Raw genomic sequence first — 23,415 nt, forward strand, 5'->3', positions numbered from 1 at the left:
GATGGAGCTCGCAGCAAGCCCAAATTGGTGTCCACCACTGGTGCAGGTAATGCTTTCCTGTAAATTCACATGCCCTGAAACATACTGGAAACTATCTCTCAATATGATCTTCTGGGTCATGGTCAGCCTTGGATAACCGATGTTCACTCGGACAAGGGGAGTAGTATGCAGAATTCAAATTTATCATAGCTTTAGAGCTGGAAGGGACCTCAGAGGCCATCTATTCTAACCCCTTCATGTTACAGGTGAGGAACTAAGGCCAAGGGAGGGCAAATTACTTGCTTAGTATCACTCAAGTAGTGAGTATCTGAAGTGAGATTTTAACTCAATTCTTCCTGACTCCAATTCCAACATTTTTTCTACTGCGCCATGCTGTCCCATGTTATAATATGAAACATAATGTTTCATATCATAATAATCCTTCTGGCAAAGCTATTCTAATAATTTCAGCTCTCCCATAACCCCCAACAATCCTTTAAATGGATCTCTTGACCTGAAGCTTAATTGATTTATTTAAGTTTTATCTTTTACCACCACCACGCCAAAATCCCGTGGCTATTACTTACTGGTAATAGTAAGAAGCCTAGAATTACCCAAGAAATAAGCAGCAGAAAGGAGAATTTAAAACAGGATGCCTGGGGCAGGTATCTTGGTACCCACTATAGGTCAGGTCAGGTCCCCACTATAGACAGGTATAGAGCTCTCCTGTACATAGAGGCATTTTACCCGTTCTGTATAGAGTTCTCACATCATGAACGAAGAGAAAGCACAAGCCAATGTAGCAGACAAATCAAAATTATCCAGCGGACCCCAAACAGAATGATAGTCAAGGTTCCAAAAATGCACTCTGGGTGCCTTAAGATAGCAATCCATGTCATACACTTAACATATGACTTTAAATAAAGGAAAATTTAATTTTAAATACAACCTTTTGGGGACTTATCTGTGGGTAAAGATAAAAAGAAAGGAACAACTATGGCAATGAGTTGTCAGATTACAGATCTTTAACCTAAGGGTTGTATTGTTCTTAGAATTTTATTTTTCCCCAGAGAAATGCTTGATGGTATCTCCTTCCCTTTCTGCCTAAATCAAGTGCTCTGCACACAGTAAGTGCTGAATAAATGCTTGTTGACTTATTGATTGAGGAGCTAGGCAGTAGCTGAGAACAGATGATGCAGGTCTGGCCCCCTGCAATGGAATTCAGAAATGCGAAAGTAACAACCATAGTTCCAGCATAAACCTTCATTTCTCTGAGTTTATAACCTTATCCTAATAATTCACTTAAAACTGAACCTTGGTACAAAGGAACAGTTAGGCTCTGGCATATCAATAAGATGTGGCTCGTGTAAGTAGGGCAAAGCTAAAGGATTTACTACATCCACAACACATATTAGAGAAATAGCCTGAGTGATTTTCTTGCATCATCTAGTTTCAGTGTCACTCCTTCGGTGTTTCAGTATTTATTCATTATATAGCAATTTATTTAGGGCTTTGGAACATCTTTAATGGGTAGAAATTCATTCAGAATTTCAGAAGAGAAATGTTTCCAGCTTTTAATCTACAGTGGCTCAAGTGTGAAGACGGAGAGAGCTTTCAATTCCACAACCTACCCCCTTGTTTTCTTAAGATGGTCCCACTTCTCAAGCCAGGGGAATAAAAATCAATCTATAATTAGAACCACTTCAAAAGCAAGGACTTTAATGTTTCTTCCTGCCTTGCCAGTGATGGACTCATGTATTTCTTTTTTCCTTTACAGTTGGTGAAACAACATGATAATCTGATTTGGGGAGAGAGGGTAGTTATACCATTGTAAGACACTTGTTAGCTGTGTGACCCTGGGCAAGGCACTTAAACCCTATTTGCCTCAGTTTCCTCATCAGTTAAATGAGCTGTAGAAGAAAACGGTAAACTGCTGTAGTATCTTTACCAAGAAAACCCCAAATGGGCTCATGAAGAGTTGGACATGACTGAAAAAAAAAAGACTGAAATACTATTATAAATAATAGCACCATATGTATTATGAAGAATTAATGAATTTATAGCACAGATATGTGAGTTTCTAACAACCTCAATTAAAAGGGTTCTTACAGCACACAGGGCAAATTCAATATTTATCATGGGGTTTTCTTTTATTATCAAAACTTTTAGTTATGGGGCAGTTATTTATGATATATATGTTAATAGAGGCTTATAAAATTGATGATATCTTTGAAATTAGAAAGCAATTTTTTTAAAGTTTAACTTGTTTACATAATGTTTGTATAGCTGAGTTTAGAGTTTTAAGCCACCTCTTCAAATGATTTCTTATGATCAGATTCTCTCTTCATAGTCCCTTCCTTTGTCAATGGTTCTTTCCCATGATTACCACATTCATTGTTCTACAGTGTGTGGTATAAATCAACCCATTATCCAGATTTAATGTGAATTTTCCTTTGTATGTAGCAACACTTTTTTTTCAGCTGCTACATTAGCTTTTGTTTCTTGGCTTAAAGTTGGCAGAACCCCTCTGGGCTTCAATTTCTCCATTTGTAAAGTGAAAGAGGTTGGATCGATCCTGTCTTTAAGTTCTTTTTACCTCTAAATTCTCTAACTTCTAATTGAAATGGTTAGATATGTGACTCAAGTATTTTGTGAATCATCATTGTAGGTTACAGTCTTAAATAGCTTTGGGAATGAAGGGTTGTGATAGGTCAATCAGGCCATAAAACAAGGAATGAAAAAAGGAGAAAGCTAATTTATGCCTTACACTTTTAAGGTGAAAGGGAATATTTTCCCAAATTAGGGTCAGAATATTCGAAGTGCAAACAACAGTCCTTATTGGGAAGTAGATTTGGCTTGTGAAGGAAAACTTCGCCTGCTGATTAAGCCCCCATTTACGATGAAAGATGTGGAGTCAGGTATGACTTAGATTTCCATGCATGGTTTCTCAGAAACTTTGCTAGCTGTGTGACTATGGTTAGGTCATTTACCCTCTCTTGAGCATCATTTCGTCATATGGTAAAATGGAAATGATAATAGATGTACTACCTCCCTCGTTTTCAGGAAAATGCTTTATAAACCTTAAAACAAGCTGCAAATGCAAATTATTGATTAATTACTAGGAAAATGAGGACGAAGGTAGTAGCTGCATCACAACCCAAATTTCAGAGAGCTCAACTTCTAGTGTGTCAAGTAAAAGAAATAAGGTCTATTTGGGGAGGAAAAAAATAACTTTAATATGTGACCTCAGTGTTACCCTTCTCCCTTTCTTTCCTGTTTCTATTCCTTTTCTGATTCTCTGGCTCAATTTCCCCAGCCTTCTTAGCTAAAAAAGGCCTAAACCTCCTTTAACTTGTAGAAAATCTGAAAGCCATGTGTTGCTGCCTCTTTTCCCTTCCACTATGTGAACTTGCAAAGATATTGGGCCCTGTTCCTGTAGCTGTCACATGATTGGAACCCCTCCCACATCTTTCAATGGTGCCTGTTAGCATTTCCCATTCACTTTCTGTCCCATGTTCTTGGCTGTGAATGAAGCACCTGTTAGGGAGGGGAATGGCAGTAGCAGACCTGGCAGTGGTGGCAGAATATAACACCCCCGGTCTGGTGGGTAAAACTCAATGGGTCAGAACCAGCTCTCTGTTATTACCAGACCATTGCTTTAGTATCTCCATCCTCCCATGCCAGGAAAAAATAGGAAGCCTCAGAAATAACACAGGAAGGTAGAGCTAGCATGCATTTTTTTCTGTATCAGTTTTCTGTATTTCTTTTTATAGATAGAATTTTGATGTCTTTTGTTTTTATGTTGCCTCAATTTCCCCTGCAACCTTCCTCCAACCCCTCCTAGAGAACCATCATTAATAACAAAGAATACTTTAAAGAAGAAAAAACAAACTAGAAAGAGTTTAAAAAAACTGCTCAATATATTTTAAATGGTATAATATGAATATATAGGCCTATATGCACATATAAACACATGCATGTATATGTGTATATATACACACATATGCAAATATGTATGACACCTATATGTATATATGTGTGTGTATAAACATATGCATGTGTGTATGGTGATGAAAATTGCAACCCATCCATAGCTTTGCATTCTGTGTGATGCTTTTTCCATGTCCTCCTGAAAGTTTGCTTTAGAATATCCACTCAGCATGTGTGAGGCCTTGCTTACTTTCTTGTAACGCCAAGTGGGTGCCAGTGGAGAGTTCTGGCTATCTACCTGTCATTCGTTAATCTAGCTACATGATTAGACCATCTTTTTCCTCTTGTCATGTAAATTCTTCAGTGACTTGATTTATTTCTGATCTCCTTTGGGGTTCCTTGTTTCCAATATGTTTGACAACAAGACCTGGAATACTACTACCTCCTTAGAATTGAAGATGAATGTCATATTGTGCAGGGGAAAGAAGCATGATGGGTGTGAGCAAGCTTTGCACCACTGCCCAAGTAATCTTCCTAGTTTAGTCATCTGAGCATATCACTCCTGCAGAATTAGTATGAAATCTCTGGATCATGGTGCTTAAGACCCTGCATAATTTGGTTCCAACTTACCTTTTTAGACATATTCCATACTCCACATAATAATGGCCATGCGGTCACTAATGATGATGATAATAGTAATAGTAAAACATTCATGTAGCACTTTAAAGGTTGTAAATTGTGCCTAAATGTTACTCCACATTTCAGGTAAATGTTATCCAGGTCCTTACTTCTGTCTGTTGCATTTTCACCCTTACTTCAGGGACCAGTTCAGGTGCTACAACCTCAGCAAGGTCTTCCATGACCAACATTCCAGTAGTGAAAGTGATCTCTCCCCCCACATAAATTTCTCGTTTTACTTTGCCTGACAGTTTTTGCACTCATTTCACTCTCCCTTCTCTCACAGTGACCTATGTGTATTGTTCTCCCCTAGATTGGATTGTAAGCTCCATGATAACAGGGTCTCAATAATAGCTCACCTTTTATTCCCAGCACTGGCACAGTGCTTTGCACATAGAACGTGTTCGTTAGATCAAAATGATCACAAGATTTCTAATATTGCTTTAGCCACTAAGGAAATTGGACAAAGGCAGCATGAAGAATTCTAGAGCTAGCTGGGTGATCTTGGGCAAATCACTTAACCTCCCTAGATTAATGTTGTTGTTTTTACTACTCCAGACTTAAGGTCAACAGCAATGTCAACATTGAATGAAGCTCATTAATTGCAAAATACAGATTAATCCTTTTTTAGAATTTAACTGATAAATTAACTAGTATCGTATTGTACTGATTTGTTAAAGGATTATTATACAGTCTCTTGGGACATGGGGAAGAGAAAAGAAATCTCAATCCAGGGTACTTAGTTGTCAGTCCTCATTAGAATTTCAGTACAAATTAGTCATGCCCTTTTACAAAAAAGCCTTGATCCCATGGGAGTCTTTAAAGTTCAGGCTTCTATATGTAAAGTACTTTCCAAACCTTAACATGGTATGTAAAATATGAGCTATCATTATGATTATTTCTATAATTTCATAGAAGTTTTGATTTGTTATTGAAAGGGAATATAGAGATCGCCAGTGGTAGTGGAGGCTGGATGGTATAATGGTTAGAGCAGTGGGCCTAGAGTCCAAATCCAACCTCACACACTCAGTAACTATGTGACTCAGAACAAGTCACTTAACTTCAGTCTGCCTAAATTCCCTCATAAAATACAGGTAATAATAGCACCTCCTACTTTCCTGGGTTGTTGTGAGAATAAAATAAGATTTGCAAAGTACTTTCCAAACCTTAAAGTGCTGTACATGCTAGCTTTTATTTTTATCATTGTCATCTTGCTTCACTCCTTGAATAGATGAAGAAAGTAAAGAGTACTCGGAGAAAATAATTTTCCTTAAAATGACACATAGTTAGCTGAAGATCCAGAACTTAAATGTAGGTCTTCTGATTTCTTGTCTAGTAATTTTTTTTTTCCATTATAAAAGCAAAATTGCCAATATGGCCAAAGAGAAGATGAAGTAAATTGTTTTCTTTGGATGACATTTGTTTGGAAATAATATACTTGGTTACCATCATTTCTATGCACCATTGACTTGAGTTGTACAGTTTTTCTTCTGTGGTCTAGATGTTATTGGCTGATTCATGTAGATGAATTTTTGTTACAATGACTAATGCCCCAGGTTTCTAAACAGTGAGGACATGTGATAAGTCTTTTATTCTTTGGCTGCTGGTGTCAGCATTTTAGGTAGCATGTATGTGACTTCTCTCTCTACTGAAGCCTATCATGACGTTTTAGTCTGTTAAATTTGCCTGGAATACAGCTATTTCAGCAGTATGCATGCATATGGTTGAAATGCTTCCAACGATTGCTGTTGTATCCTTAGTTATTATGGGAGAACTTCTCTGCTGATAATTGACCACGTCAGTTTGAATACTTCTATCAAAGTATAAGATAAGTTAGTTTGATATTCATTACTGTCCACTACTAAATGAACTTTTTTGCCATAGCCAAAAATATAAGTCTCAGCCACTCAGAGAAAAGGAACCAGTATAATTCAATGAATTAATAGTTAACTACTAATCCAGGTATCATCAGGTATCCAGAATGTCAATCTAAACCTAGTTTACTATTACTCTATATAATGGCCAAAGCAATGTGATAAATTCTTATGTTATTTCCCATGGACTTGGTCTACCACTATGCCCAACACATATTAATGGGTGAGTATCTATCTTCCTTGAAACAGTCTGGCATAGCCTTACCAGACTTAAATACTTCTATCCATTTAGTCTCTCAGGGAATTGAATTAAACTTGTTTTATCAAGCCAATAACAATTACAAAATGAAAAATGCTAGGATTATTGCTATGGTATTTAATTTAAATATTTTATAGACTTACTATATCTTTGTAAAATGCAGATGGAGTGTATCTATGATTTTATTCCAAGTGAGGAAGTTCCCTTTACCAAAGCAGATTGGTGCCTTTTCTGTTACTTAAAGTCAGATAGTTTTTATATGTCGTATATTTGCAATACATGATATATTTATATATATAAAATATACTTGTTTTGTACACACATATATGTATATATATATACATGAATAAAATGAGATATTTGCATAGCACTTGCAAATCTTAAAGCACTAAAAAATGCTAACTAGTATTATTTTGAAGGCAATTAGGTGGTGTGGTGGATAAAATGCTGGTCCAGGAGTCAGAAGAACCTGAGTTCAAATATGGCCTCAGATACCTCCCAGTTATATGACCCTGGGCAAGCCACTTAACCCTGTTTGCCTCACTTCTTCATCTGTAAAATGATCTGCAGAAGGAAATGGCAAACCAGTCCAGTGTCTTTGCCAAGAAAACCTCAAATGGGGTCATGGAGAATTGGGCACAACTGAAAGGACACAATAGCAGCATTCTAGTTGCCAGGAGGCACTGATGGATTAAAGGTCTTTTCCAGGGTCAAACTGGCAGTCTGTATCAGAGGAAGGAGTTGACCCCAGATCTTTCTTACACCAAGACTACCTCTCTACCACTATGTTGCTTTTCTATATGTTTCATGTAAACATCATGCATAAACTTACGTGTATAGGTAGATAGGCATTGTCTATGAATACACATTCGCTAACTCCAAAACAAGGACTCTGTAGATCTTCAGAATGTTCTCCTTATCCAACACCAAAAACAAACAAAACCAAAAATCTGGCAGAGGACTGATGAAAATCTCCTTCTTAATCTTACCCTAGCAGTATTCTTAACATTGGCATGGATCTCAGGGAGCTGCTAACTAACTCCTAAAAATGAAAACCATATCCAGAGTGCAGCAGCTGGCTTTTAAGAGACCATGTACATGCTGCAAGTTCTCTTACTTGACATTGGGATTTGTCAGCTTTTGATAATTTAGGTGTTTTTTTTTTAGCAGTCCAAATTATTGCTATAAATTTAATTAATCAATCAACATTTACTAAATACCAACTCTGTTCCAGACATTGTGCTAAGTCCTCTAATTCAATGACAGCATTCCAAATTTAATACAAAATATTATTAGTCTTACCTAATGTTTGTAGTGAGTTCTGACAAATGTACCATGGACTGTGCTTACCCTGAATTATTTTGTTCTTATCTGGTTTGGTTTTAGTCATTCAGTTCAGTACTACACAGTGTACTTATGTGGTAGTGATCATTATGGCAGTCAATGAGAATACAAAGATCAAAAGTGTTCCCTCCCCCCTTCCTCCCCACCTCACTATTTACTCTCAAGAATCTTGCTCTCTAATGGAGGGTGGAAATTGGTGATTCAAGAAAACAAATAAATACAATACAAGCAAGAAAGAGCAGAAGACAAATTGACCTAAAAAAAAATCTAAGAAGAGACAGAATATTTTCAGGTAAGGGTCGAGGTGGGGGATTGTGAAGAGGGAAGACTTCAAGGAGGAGGTAGCATTGGAGATGAACTTTGAAAGAAGAGAAGGGTTTCAGCAAATAAAGATAAAAAGTGAATGCATTCTAGGCATAGGGGACCTGCATGGATATATCGTCAGGAGAGGACAGGGTGAGATTAGGTAACAGGTTATTTGGTTCAGTGTGCTTGGAAAGTTGAATGCATGAAGGGAAATAGTAGGAAATCCAGGTGGAGGGGTAGACAGCAGCCAGATTACTGATATGCTATAAAATATAGTAAATATTCTTAAAGGCATTTTAGTGTCTTAGGAATCACACCTTAGAAATTTTATGATGTCCTGAATTTTACATGTAAGGAAACTGAGGGCATGAAATGTTAAAAAAAAAAACTTGATTACTGTGTCTTTATTAGTTTTTCCATTGTTGTTGTTGTTAAGTTGTGTCTGACTCTTCATGACCCCTTTGGGGGTTTTCTTGGCAAAAATACTGGAGTGGTTTGCTATTTCCTTCTTCAGGTCATTTTACAGAGCAGGAACTGTTATAAACATAGGGTTCAGTGACTTATCCAAGGTCACACAATTCTTTTAATAAGAATGTGAGGCCAGATTTGAACTCAGAAAGATGAGTCTTCTTGATTCCAAGCCCAGTCAGTGCTCTATCCATTGGACCACCTAGCTACTGCTCATTGACTTTACTTGTCTGGGGGTAAACAGGGTTCTGTGTACAAGAGTCTTACCCCACAACATAACTTACCTGCGATCTTTGCAGCCAAACAGTAAAATTCTTGGTTATGCTATACATGCAAGCTCATAGAAAAACCTCGAGCCTTTTCTCTACTTCTAGAAAACTGGCAGTCATTTTTACCTTCTTTCTAGGTACTACCAATCAATTTTTAAAAAATGAAAATGGTCTTAAATGTGAAAGCTGTCATATGCATCAAAGCACTCTATCGTGTAAATAACTTGGTGACAGCTTGCAGAAGTTTTCTCCTCAGAATCTACGAGGAGTTATTTTTCTCTCCTCTTCCCTGTACTTTGATTGGATTCAGTTCAGTACTTTACAGTGGGAAACCTGCTATATTTGGAGTTAGATTACCTGGGCTCAAACCCCGATCTCTGCTTCTTAATACCTGTCTAACCTTGGGCAAAATCACTTAAACCTTTCTGGACCTTAGCATTCTCACCTATAAAAGGAGACCTCTGGAGTCTCTTTCAGCATCTCTCCTGTGATCCTGTATTACATTGGTGTAAAACTCAAATAGAAACAGGACCACTAAACTATACATAAGGATCCCTGAAAGACATATGTTGACTTAGAAAACCATATATTAACATTACTTATTTTCTATTATATTTTAAAATTTTGCTTAATGTATTTATTCCCAAATACATTTTAATCTGGTTTAGCAACACTAGGAGGGTTGCTGGCAGCCCATGGTCCCTTTTTTTTTTCCTACATCTCTGTTGTATATACAATGAAAAACTGTCCTTAGATGAACAGTTGAATTCTTTATTTGATAACTACTTAATATTGAGAGACTACTCATACCCATTCCATATACCACTCAAATGATGCAGAAAAAGCTTTTGAAGTTCAGTTGTTTCACAATTAAATTTTTTAATGGAAATGAATAACTTTTGAGCCATATCTAATTTGTAGGTAATTCATGTTGGAATTATTACCTATTATAATCAAATGGTGAAATATTTCCTGATTGCCATTCTAAAACTGAAAGAAACCAGAATTATATCTCCGGAGGTTCAGAATAATCTGCCTCAATATTGCATTCTCTAGCTAGAATAAGAAAGAGAAAAGGTATAAGAAAATCAAAACATGGACCCCTTTTCAGTAAGATTGTTTTAAGTTGTTTAAGGTTTATGTTTGTGCAGACTTTCTTTATGAAAATCCTAAGAAGCCTGTATTGAAAAGTCTCTTTGCCCCATTTTGGAGATGTGGAAACTAATGTGACTTGTTCATGGTTGCACAGCTTGTAAGTGTTGGAGCTAGGATTTGGTGTCAGATTATTTGACTCCAAGACCATGTTTCATTCTGATTATTTGGAATGTCAGAGCACAGTCACTTAATGTTTCTGTTTTGCAAACTTTAATATTTACCCACATTGTTTCATACCATTCATTTTCTCCTTTGAGTAATTTCTTTCTCACGTCAATTATCTTGTCTATCCCATTTTGTGGAATCACAGACTACCTTTTCTTTACATAGAGTGGGGAAATGCTACTTTCTACTGCTGTTTGGGCAATTCTTTTAACCTCTCTTAAAGTTAACCTTTCTTGTGTTTATGGCAGCATGTAGACAAGAATTTTGGTTTTTTGTCTTCCCATTACGGTGTGGTGCTAGAGGAAGGAACCATTACAGACATCTGTGTGCCTTCTCTCTCTCTTCCTTCACAGACAGATCTTCTTGACCCATACGGTGCTTATATGTGAAATCTACAGGGCAATCCCTACCTTTTACTATCAATGAAATGCTGATACATTTGTATGGCCCATGCAGCCCGTAGGTCAAAATGCCTAAAAAGAGAATGTGGCTTGATTAACTTAGTAAAAGTTAATTTGTTTCTTACTAGTTGAGAACTATTAACTCTAGTTACCAATGTGTGGTAAAAAATGATGTTTCAGTGGTTTGAGCGGGAAGGAACCATCAAAACCTAGTTTAATCTCCTCATTTCACAGAGAAGGAAGCAAGGCCAGAGATTGCACAGGTAATTAAGGAGCTGAAGCAGGATTCCTCCAATTCCAAACCAAGTGCTCTTGCCAATGGATCTCTTATAAGAGATAATTTTAATATTATGAATAAGATCATTTTTTGAGAAGTCTTTTACATTACCAGATTTTATAGGAAAACTAAAATAATATTCTTGATAGTTGAATCACTATTGAGAATAATTGTGCCATATTCTAAAACTGACTTACCTGAAGCTGATTGCCTATTTAATTTTGAAGAGGGTCATCATTCAGAGCCTGTTGATGTTTTTTTTTTTTTGCCTTGGCAGCTTCATCCTCACAAATGAAATTACAGGTCTCTGAAGTATTGAACTATTGATGATTACATCATAAAGGGCAGAATCAAAAGCTTTGCTAACACCAAAACAGGAACTGTTTGTTATTTCCCCTTGATCTACTCATCATTTTCTTCTAGGAAATTAGACTGATTTGATAGAACTCATTCTGCAGAATGCCCTGTTGGTTATCATGCCATAACCTGTTTGCTTCAAAAGGGTCTTAAAAGTACACCTTTCAAGAGGCATTCAAGTGAAAGGTGAATGACCACTTTCTCAGGGAAAATGTAGGAGAGATTCCTATTAAGGTCAAGGTTAGACCACATGATCTTGAAGGGCTCTTCCATTTCTCAGATTCTGTTTCTTATCTCTCTGGTCAAAATCTTGAATTGGATTCATTCCTTCAGCCTTCCATACGTTGCATTTTTTTTTTCTAGAATTTGAAAGTGGTTAACACAAGGTAAAACTGTTCAACCTGAATTGACATGTTAGGTAGCAGGCTGAAAAGAGAACTGGGTTTAGAATTAGAAAGCCCACATTCTATTCCTTGCTAGCTCTGTTTCTTAGCCCTGGAGCAGCTTTGGGAAAATCCCCCTTTCTGAATGCCAGGTTTCCTTCTCTATTAAAAGAAAGTGTAGCTTAGGTAATATAGCTTCTCTGGGGGGAAAAATTTCAAATATTAAAATGTGTGTTTTGATTTTCATAACCCAACCCCCCACACATACCCATGATGAAATCATGTTGTGCTACAGTTCCAGGGAAACCCCGGCTGGTGATTAGTCACACTCAGATGAACACTGCACTCATCCAGTGGCATCCTCCTGTTGACACATTTGGCCCCCTTCAGGGCTATCGTCTAAAATTTGGTCGAAAGGACATGGAGCTGCTCACTACCCTTGAATTCTCAGAGAAAGAAGACCACTTTACTGCTATGGATATCCATAAAGGAGCATCTTACATCTTTAGGCTCTCCGCTAAAAACAAAGTGGGCTTCGGGGAGGAGATGGTCAAGGAGATTTCTGTTCCTGAAGAAGTACCCAATGGATTCCCCCAGAACCTCCACTCAGAAGGCACCACGTCAACATCAGTGCAGTTATCCTGGCAGCCACCCGTCTTAGCAGAGAGAAATGGCATTATCACCAAGTACACCCTTCTGTACAGGGATATCAACGTCCCCCACCACCCGGTAGAGCAGCTCGTTGCTCCTGCTGATACCACCATGACACTTACTGGCCTAAAACCAGATACCACATATGATGTAAAAGTACGTGCTCACACAAGCAAAGGGCCCGGTCCGTATAGTCCAAGTGTCCAATTCAGGACGCTGCCTGTGGATCAAGGTAGGATTTGTCTGCTTATGGCCTTCTCCTTGAAAGGAATGTCGGTCTTGGGATATCAGTGTTTTGAAGCTGTAAATAAACTGATCGGCCCATTCATATTAATAGGTTCAACAAGAGCACAAGGTAACGTATGTAAATCTTAATATGTTTCGGATGCTGTAGATTTCAGTTATTCCATGCCAAGCAAGTCTGGCTGACAGCCGCACATTATCTTCAGGTAAGGAAAGCACAAAGTAGTTAAATGAATTGGTGTGAAAGGAACTACCTTTGTAAGAATGGGGTATTAAAGTGAATGCCTTAAAAAGGTAGGACACCAACACTTCTCATGTGGATCAAATAGGAAGCGAGCAGTTTATCCCCTTTGGTTAGTGGTGGAAAAGGGATAGGTGGTGAGTTTTTAGAAATAGTTTGAATACATTGTTTTTCCTTTTCCAGCAGTGTTTGCAAAAAATTTTCATGTCAAAGCAGTAATGAAGACGTCAGTATTGCTGTCTTGGGAGATTCCAGAGAATTATAATTCTGCCATGCCTTTCAAAGTAAGTTGTTTTCTCATTTGTAAACCATCATGGATAAAATTAGGGGTGGTAGATCATCCAGTTTAGTTATTTGCTGAATGTGGGGGATCTTTTGCTCCTGCTATATTTAAGTGGCATGAGAATCAGTTACTGAACGTGGTCTTAGCTTTTGCCCTTTGGACTTATGAACTTGCAGATTGGATGTAAGTACAAGAGGGCAGCATTCCAAATCAGAAGGCCAGCATAGAATATAGTGCAAGATGTAAACTCAGCAGTCACTTACTACTTTGGGCTATTAGGTTCTCAACACAACAGGGAGTGAAACACAAATCGATCTGCTTTTAATACATCAAACTTGAACTTTCCTAACCTAAATCAGAACCTTTGCCTCTTCTTCAGAGAAATACATTTCCCTGCCTTCTACCTATCTGTAATTTATTTAGCTCGGGGTAGAGTAGATGAATTCACTATTTTGCCAGATTTTCCTCTACATCTCTGCTCTTTTTTTTCTTGACTCCCACTGATAAATTTCTTTTTGGCTCCCACTGGTAAAGTTCAGCAAAAAAGTTCACACACAAATGTGACACAGGGGCTAGGCTATGGCTAGGCAACCCCAATGGTCTCTTGAAGCTCTCACTGTCTTTGCTTTTGTAACTTTTTAAGATCATGGGACTTTGAGCTAAAAAGGACCCTAGAAAGCACCTACTATAAACCTATTGCATTATAGACTGGTAAATTGAAGCCTAGAAAATTTAAGTAATATATCTCTAGACAGAGAGAAAATGATGGAGCCCAGATTCAAATTCAGGTTTTTCAATTCCATATCTGGCTTTTATAATACCCTAGAGAGTTTTTTTTAAGTCTTTAAGATGAAAAAGAATGGAAACTTTTAGAAAAATCTTGGTGTGAATGATACATTGACAACTTCAAGTGTATATCTATTCCATTAACAACTTAACAAAAACCTCCATATTCACTCTATCGTAGGTGTCTGTTCTTAGGGGGGGGGGAAGTTATATAGAAAGAGAAAGATACTTAGAAAAGGATAACAGAGCCTTTATTGTTCTGAATTCAACAGAGCTCAGAATTCACATACAATCCTGTTGGGTTAATTTATATTATCACCAATTCCATTCAGCAAACTCCTGCTTTGTGGAAGTACTTTGCTAGTTTTAAGAGGAGATTCAAAGCTGAGATAAAACGTGTTTTTGGCCTTTGTGAAGCTTATTCTCATAGATATACAAGAACATGTCATTATAGATAGTCCACTTTGCGTCTCTGTTAATAAAACATTGTTGAATGGATGTTTCTGTTTAGATCCTTTATGATGATGGGAAAATGGTAGTTGAGGTAGATGGCCGGGCCACACAGAAATTAATTGTCAACCTAAAGCCTGAGAAATCCTATTCATTTGTCCTGACAAATCGAGGGAATAGTGCCGGTGGTCTTCAGCACAGGGTGACAGCAAAGACAGCTCCAGATGTCCTGCGTACCAAGCCTGCCTTCATTGGGAAAACCAACTTGGATGGGATGATAACTGTGCAACTGCCAGAAGTACCAGCAAATGAGAACATAAAGTAAGTCTGCTAAGGAAATAGGGTCAAATGGCAAGAGGGGAAAAGATGAGAAGGAGTAGCAGTATGAGAAAAGAATGAGAGCCTCTGTATTGATAAGAGGATTGCCTATTAACAGAAGGCTTCTTGAAATTAATACGTATTAATAATGAGATATCATACTATGGGGAAAATAATGGAATTTTTGTTCTTCTTGTTACAGCTATCCTGTCTGCATGTATTTAGGCCAAATCATACAGCCCAGATAAATCTATGTGCCCCCATGGAAAGTCAATTTCCTTAAACAAAAAGAAAATGGTAATTTCAACAGGTACTGAATCATATACAGAATGTAGGAATATATTTGATTTGTTCATTTTAGGCACAGTATAAGAAATCTCTTACTGAGAAATTAAAAAATATTGTTTGTAAGGTAAAGTCTTTGATAAATTTAAATCCAGGTTAACCAATGGTATGTAATTGTAGATCTTTTAAAAACTATATTGTTCAGTCATTTTTTAGTCATGCCTGACTCTTTGTGACCCCCTTTGGGTTTTCTTGGCAAAGATACTGGAGTGGTTTGCCATTTTCTTGTTCAGGTCATTTTCCAGTTGAGGAAACTGAGGCAAACAGGGTTGAGTGACTTACCTAGTGTCACACAGCTAATAAGTGTCTGAGGCCAGACTTGAACTCAGGAAGATGAGTCCTCCAGATTCCAGGCCCGATTCTCCATCCACTATGCCACCTCGCTACCCTTAAAAAAATAAATTCACCACAATATTAAACTATCGATAATTTTGGATGGCCAACAATTTTAATTATCTCCTCACCTTTATAGGCACTTGAAAACTTCAACATGACAGCAATGCTGTTGTTGTTGTTGTTGTTGGTTTTTATTTTGTTTCGTTTTGTTTTGTTTTACTACAAGTAAACATGAAGGAAAAATTATGATGAATAGTAAAAATGGTGATGGTAATGGGTGGGGGAAGAGTGAGAAGGGTCCAGCAGTCCAGAAGGTCCAGTGGTCCTACGTTGATCCTCAAAGGCAAACTGCAATCCAGGGCCAGACTGCAGTCAGAGCGTTCCTGCCAGAACCTGAAGTGCCAGTGGCACAGCCTTTGAGAACCTTTGGTCTCTGTCATGCCACAATAAGACTGATTAGAAGCAGACTCCTGGGAAGAAGCACATAAGTGTTACATTAAATATACTTAAGAGCAGAATTTGACTTTTAGCATTTTTTTATTGTAGTTTTTCCTTGGTTTTATTCTTCTCCCTGAATATTGGAAAAGAGGGAAGACTCCCCCTACCCTGGCCCAAAAAAGATGACTTTAACAGATAGCGTGCATAGAAAAAGGGGAAAATCTCAGTAATTCATTTGATTAACCTGAAGAAGAATCAGCTAATGTGCAAGAGATCCATGGCTTGAGGCAGGTTTACAGAAGGAAAGGAAAGGCCATTCCAGTTTCCTGGTGGGCTTAAATTTCATTCTGTTCCTTCTGAATGGATGAATAAATAAGTTTGTAATTCCTCTTGTGTTGGCTTCTTCCTTACTTGCCTTTATTTTTCACCTTTACTTCACTTACTGGTTGTTAGTTTTTATTTGGTTTGTGTGGAAGTGGGGAGAGATGGGGGAGGAAGCAGCAAAAAAGAGTGGTAGGGAAAGAGAGGAAAGAAAATGACCTGCTATTCCCTTCTTCTCTGTCTCTAATCGTGAAGACAGCTATGGCAGAAGACAGGATAAGAGGGAAAGGAAAGCATTCTTTTCTAGAAACAGGTTAAGCAGCTCCAGAAACTATTGCCACCTTGCCTAGGGAAGAGAAATAGTGTAAAAGTAGACTGGGAAAGCATCAGAGTGAGAAACAATATTAGAACTAAGGAAAAAGAAAGAGGAGACCTGCTGATGTCTAATGACCTTCGCTCATTTGTTAGGGGATGATCACTGGAAGCAGCCAGCTTCAGATGACTTAACATCTGTAAAGGACTTTGCAAACCTTAAAATACTTTCCACGTCTTGGCTATTGTTACTGCTTTGGATAACCTTTCTATTGACACTGACATGAGAAGGAGAGCATGACAAGAAACCTTTCCCATATTTAAGAAGGATGATATCTTCCCTCCTTCATTAGCCAGTATTTGATCATAGAAAGAAAGCAGATATTTCATTGGAGATATATACAACTATTTGCACTTTCAGCAAAACTGGTGCTAAAGTTATGGCCCTAAGCCAGCTCTTATTTAGGTGAGATCTGTCTGGCAGCCTGCCTGTAATTTTTGTGTGAGAAAAATGCAGTTTTGGTAATTGAAAGCTGCTTTGTCTACCTGCACAAACGTCTCTTCTCTTACTCCAAACTCATGGATAAAATCCATGCCAGATCCAATGGGTGGTCTTGGACACCCCATAAAACATTTTCTTTCCAAATATATGAGTGGTAAGTAGGGCTTGTTCTGACCCTGATTCTCCCCTTCCCTAAACACCCCTGTTCCCTCTAATTAGTGTGCTGTTCATGCTTATCACCAGGGGAACAAGAAAAGATTACCTTGGGCAGCACCAATATTGAAATTAGTGCAATAAGGGCAGTGAGGCCCTGTTGCTCCCAGGAGATGCCATTTTTTCTCGTTTGGTTCACAGTACTATTTTAATGGGTGGTTCTATGACTAAAATCCTGAATCTCTCCTCCCCCCATCTTCACAGCTTCTACATTTGCTACAAGCAAATGCTAGCTCTGGTGATGCTACAGCAGGCATTTGTCCAGCCCAGAGCAATCCAAGTAAAAGTATGATGGCCTTGGGATACAGGCACTGTTCAGAGGCACATAATGGGGGCAAGGCTTGGGGAAAAGTAAAGATGCAAATTATGTGAACTTGTAGGACAGTGAGAAATGGGCACTGTGTAGACTATATTTGCAGAAGAAACTCTGCTAGTGACTATGTAAAAGAAACATAATTCATAAGTGACCCATTTTTCATTCAGGGAGAACATAGCTAAAAGGCAAGAAGTAGTACTTTGGGGAAATGGTACATTGACTATTATCTTAGTTTTCAGGCTTTCTTCTTTTTTGCTTATAAGAAATGGAATTCTTAGAGGTGTGACATGATAGAATTGTGTCTGTAAAATTTGTGGACTGCTCTGGGGAGTTTAATGAGAATTCATTTGTTCATTTGCCTAATGTTTGTTAATAAAAAATACCACATATTTAGGACAGCATTTAATAATTTTCAAATAGTAGGATAGATTGCATTTAACAGTTTTCAAGTAATAGGGCACCATTTGTCAATTTTCAAAATACTTTCACTTACATTATATCATTTGGTGTGTACATCTGATCCTGTGAGATTGGAAGGGAAGTTACTCTTAGCTGCATTTCACAGCAAACCTGGGCTTTCAGTGATGCAATGACTTTTCAAAGTTACATGGCTAGTGAGCGTCTGAGAGTCAGACACAGGTCTTTAGACTGTTCATCTGCTGTGCTGCATTACTTTTCTTTTTTATTATTTTATTATTATTATTTTTATTTTTAGTCAATTGGGGTTAAGTGACTTACCTAGGGCCATACCACTAGTAAGTGTCAAGTGTTAGGTCTGAGGCCGGATTTGAACTCAGATCCGCCTGACTTCAGGGCCAGTGCTCCATCCACTGTGCCACCTAGCTGCCCCTACATTACTTTTCACACACTGTGTGAAAAACACTATAGGAGGAACTTGGATGAATTAAAAAAAAAAATCTGTGAGTCCCCAGTCACTTATGATTTTACAATACATGACTTCAATGCGTGAAGTTACAATATAGAGCAGTGTGTACTAAGTACCATGAAATGGACACAGTTAATAGTAAACCAATTAGGTATTTGTTAAGTACCTCCCAGAGTTCCTGTGAATATAAAGATAGGAATTAAACAGTGTAAATAAGATTTCAAGGAGTTTACATTGTATTAGGGAAGCCCACAGGTACATTTATCATTATATGCAAAATACCTACAAGGGAATTGGGTTGGGAGAGAAGAGGCCCTAGCAACTAGAGGAATTAGGGAAGGACCAGCCAATCTTCGAAGGAAATTAGGGATGCTAAGAGAAAGAGTAGAGGAGGGAGTATATTCTAGACATGGGGTTTAGTAAAGGAGGTCATCCTGATGCAAAGACAGAGAAATCAAAGATGTATTGTCCAGTGTGATTACCAGCCCTAATACCAATTTTTCTAGGCCATAAAGGATGGGAAGTGGCACATAGAAATGGTGGATTGTGAGCTCTTTGAGGGCAGGGACTTGGGTCTTTTACCTCTTTTTATATCCCTAGAACTTAGCACACTACCTGGCAAATAGTAGATGTGTAATAAATGTTTATTAGCTGACTGACTGAAAATAGAATCTGGTTCTGAAGGACATTAAGCACTAAACAGAGAAGTTTGTTTTTGATCTTGGAGCTCACTGGAAGCTACTAGGATTTATTAAGCAAGGATTGCCATGGTCAGGTCTCTACTTTAGAAGAATCGATTTGCATCTGTGAATGATAGAATAGAGATGGGAGAGACTTAAGGGTGAAAGTCTTTATATCTTATTAGAGATCTCTTGCAGTTATCCAGGCAAGATGTGATGAAGGCCTACACCAAGTGGCTGGCTATATGAGTAGAGAGAAAGGAACAGATGTGAGAGATATGGAGATGTAATCTACAAGATTTGGTGACTCACTGTATATGTGAAGTAAAGCAGAGTAAGGAGTTGAAAATGACATTGTGGTTTCAAAATTAGATAATTACCGGCATGGTAATGATGTCCTTAATAGAAATAGGGAATTTTGGAAGAGATGTGGGTTCTGGGGAGATGATAATAGATTCTGTTTTAAACATATTTTGTTCATGATAACTATGGGACATCCAATTTGAAACATTTAACAGGAAGATTGGAGCTCAAGAAAGGGACTGTGGCTAGATTTATAAATCTGGAAATCATCTGTATAGAAATGAAAAACACAGGAGCTGATGTTTTTGTTTTTTTGGGTTTTTTTAAGGCAATTGGGTTAAGTGACTTGCCCAGGGTCACACAGTTAGTAAGTGTCTAGTGTTTGATCTGAGTCTGGATTTGAACTCAGGTCCTCCTGACTTCAGGGCTGGTGCTCCATCCACTGGGCCACCTAGCTGCCCCCCACGGGAGCTGATGAAAATAGAAGTTGAGAGGAGGGAGAGATCTTTGGGCAGTGGGGGAAAGCTTAGTGGAACATATTATTTTTTCTAGTTCTTGATGAATGAATAGGATATTGGTAAGTAGAAAGGCAAGAGAAGAAGATGGCATAAGCCAGGACATGTAGGTGGGAAAGCAAAAAGTCTTAATTATTGGCTGAAAATCAGGCATTTCACTTCATGACCTGAGAGCTGGTAATATCCTATAGAGAAATTTACTGGAACCTTTCACTGTACTTTTCACCTTCATCCCTTGACTTTATTTCTGTCTCTATCTTCACTGTGTAAGTATCTGTTGCAGAGGATTTTTTTTTCCTAGTAAGCAGCTGAGGTTGATTTATTGTGCACTGATAGTATCAGCTCAGGATGAAATATCAGAACAAAGACCAGTGACCCCCATGACCTGCGATCCAAGGAACAGACTATAAAGTGTTTAGATTCTTTGGGTTAAATGGAGAAATGGAAAATTTCTGTGAACTTCAAACCTGAAGGTGCAGGAAATAGGGAAAGGTTTTACACAGGTAATTCATTAGATTAAGATCATTTATTGACTTAAGTATTCACTATGAAATATAGGCATGGGGAATATAGCTCATCATGAAATGCAGATAAACATTGGTCATTCAGTTATTAACTCATTTTGTGCAGCCTGCCTGAATTTGGAGTGCAGATAGCGGGAGGACTAGAGACTCTATTGGAGATTATCTCATTCAACCCCTAAACTCATTCAAACCCCTGGGCTGAATAGTGATGATATTTTGGTCCACATACAGATTAGAACTGCCTTTCTGAGTTGCAACAGCCATACCTACTCTTGAAGAAGAAAGCAGGCATTGGTATAGAATTTAGACAATAAATATGTATACCCTCTTCAAAGGGTATGAGCTATTAAGAGGATGGGAGCAATTTAGTTAGGACCACAGTATCAGAGATTTAGAGGTAGAAAGACCTTCAGAGCATCTAGGCCAGTTCTCTCATTATACAGTTGAGGAAACTGAGGCTCCTGAAGGTCAAATGACATGCCCAGTGTCAAATGAGAGGCAGGATTTGTACCTGGTATCTCTGACGGTTAAGATAGTGATATTTAAACTATACCAGAGTTATTTATGCAAATCACATCTACAAGATAGAGAAATGAGTATTCAACTCTATCTGACCTTATAAAGATTTAAAGATTGGTAGGTTGAGGCAGGGGCAGAGGCAGGAATTTTCAATTATGTAGAGGAGCAAATATTTAATGCCACATTGTTTTCAATATTAAAGGACTGCTTTGAAACGGGCATTGTTTTGACTGCCATTAATGAATGTTTTGGGGATCAGTCAAGGGATAACATTATAGATATGCTGCCATATTGCTGATTAATTGCAGTGGAGGAGGGTAGTTCCATTCCTTTCCTAGCCAACAAGTAAAATGAATATTTAAGCATTGCTACAGAAGAGTAGATTAAAGAGGAGAAGAGAGAGAGGGAGCAAAGGAACACAGTAGAGAAAGAACTGAGGATGCAGAGAAGGCTGTAGAAAAAGTGCCACTTAAAACTTGAGTCCCTCAGACTAATGTAATGTTTGGGTTACCTGGCTCAAGATGATAGTAGCTCATTGGTGATCTACTTCTTTGTCTGTTAAACCCTTAACTATCCTCTTGACTATGCCAATACAAATGATAGCTAGCTCCTTCAATAAGCCTTCCCTGATGACCTCAGTTGCTAACTGCTTATTTCCTCAGACATCACACAGAATTTCACATTGTACCTCTCTGATATATTTATCATATAATTTTGTGTATTATCATGACATGTGTATTATCACATAACATTATCTAGCCTAGGAAGTCAAGAAAGAACCTTCTCTTTACTAAAATTATTATATCCTCCAATATCTAGTATAACTTATAGTATTTAGTAGGTGCATAATAAATACTTGTTGGCAAGTGCTTGATAAATGCTAGTCGACTGACTATTTGGCTAAGTGATTGAACAGTTTATTGGGTCATTACTCTGGGCATGGGAAAAAGCTCCTCACTTTATCTATACAATTATTGCCTCCACAGGCACACATTATGGTCCCTCCACACTTTAGTATGAGTTGCTTGGCTGAAAACATTTACCAATATCATCAGTATCTAGCATTCCAATGATTAGGATGAAAATAAAAGTATTTACACCTTGGTTGGATCCACCAGATTTTGTGCTCTGTAGCCATTGATTTTTATATGATTCCATATGATTGCATATGGCTTGTGAGGCACCAGAAAACATGTTAGTGGAAGCCCATTTTCTTGATACAGACAGAAAAAGGGGTGATCTTCTGAGAAGTGTTTATCAAGTATATTTAGAGCTCTGTTACTCATGTTCATGCTTCCCCATGCTTAGTTAATATTATATACATTTTAACATGTTAAAATCTCATAATTCCCAATTGTATTCTGTGAGAAAATTAACTGAGATGGAGGAAGGAGTCCCACACAACCACCACCCTTCTGTAATCATCATGATCCCTAGTTTTGTCAGTGTGGCCTTATCACCTGATGTTTGTTATTCCCTGATATAGATCCCAGCCCCTCCATACCTTAAAGGGGGGTCTTTGTGAGTTGCTGTGGATGAAAAATTTTGTCTTCTGATGGCTTATCTGGTAATAAGCCTCGCAAAATGTAGCTAGGCTGATCTTCTGACCAGATACAAAGTCCATCTGTGACCCTATATTTGAAGCCTTCCTGGCTCAAGAAAGACCTGCCTGAGCTTGTGGGCAATTTTCAGAACATTTGAGTCACCACAGTGAATTATTCTTAATAATGGAACATCAAAGTAGAATTTAGTAGAAGTTACCCTTCCTTAAGAAATGAGCACTTTATAGGAGAGATTAAAAGTAGGTGTTCCACATTACAGAAATCCCACCTGTCTAAATGTAATTTTAGAAAGCCAATGCAGACACTTCCGCTTCTGGGATCCAAGATGGCAGAGTAAAAAGGTAGTTGTTGTCACCCTCCCCTATCAGTCTCTGAAAACCCCAGAAAAATATCACCCCAGAAAAAAAATCCTGGAACAGCTGCTTTAAAGGCCAGGGAACAAAAAACCACCATGAGTAAAGGAGTATACATAAAGGGGGTGTATTTTAGTTCCTATCACAGCAGAAGGAAAGAAGGGAGGGGGGGTGAGCATTGTTTGAACCTTGTTCTCATCAGATTTGGCTCAAGAAAGGAATAACATAATCAGTTAGGTATAGAAATCTAACTTGCCCTATAGGCAGTAGGAGAGAAAAGGGGAAAGAAAAAGGAGGGGGGATAGAAGGGAGGGAAGAATCAGTAAGGGTAAAGGGGAAGAAAAGGGAAAGGGAGGAGGGACTGAAGGAGGCGGTGGTCAAAAGCAAAACACTAGTGGAGGTGGAAAGGAGAAAGGAGAAAGAAAAGCATAAATGGGGGGGAAGGATGGAGAAAAAGACACAGACAGTAATCA

The 23,415-nt window shown here is 38.1% G+C and overlaps 1 protein-coding gene across 1 annotated transcript in view; it reads left to right on the forward strand.

The window, feature by feature from the left end:
- PTPRD (protein tyrosine phosphatase receptor type D) overlaps positions 1-23,415 on the forward strand; it is a 616,472-nt gene that overhangs the window by 422,103 nt on the left and 170,954 nt on the right. Inside the window, 4 exon segments of the mRNA XM_078152500.1 lie at positions 1-46; positions 12,141-12,728; positions 13,164-13,264; positions 14,561-14,820. The exon segment at positions 1-46 is cut by the window's left edge and continues 72 nt beyond it. Of these exon segments, the coding sequence (XP_078008626.1) occupies positions 1-46; positions 12,141-12,728; positions 13,164-13,264; positions 14,561-14,820 (995 nt within the window).

This window comes from Phascolarctos cinereus, unplaced genomic scaffold (genome assembly GCF_003287225.1).
Source record: "Phascolarctos cinereus isolate Bilbo 61053 unplaced genomic scaffold, phaCin_HiC Scaffold_4;HRSCAF=312, whole genome shotgun sequence".
Classification (NCBI taxonomy): Eukaryota; Metazoa; Chordata; class Mammalia; order Diprotodontia; family Phascolarctidae; genus Phascolarctos; species Phascolarctos cinereus.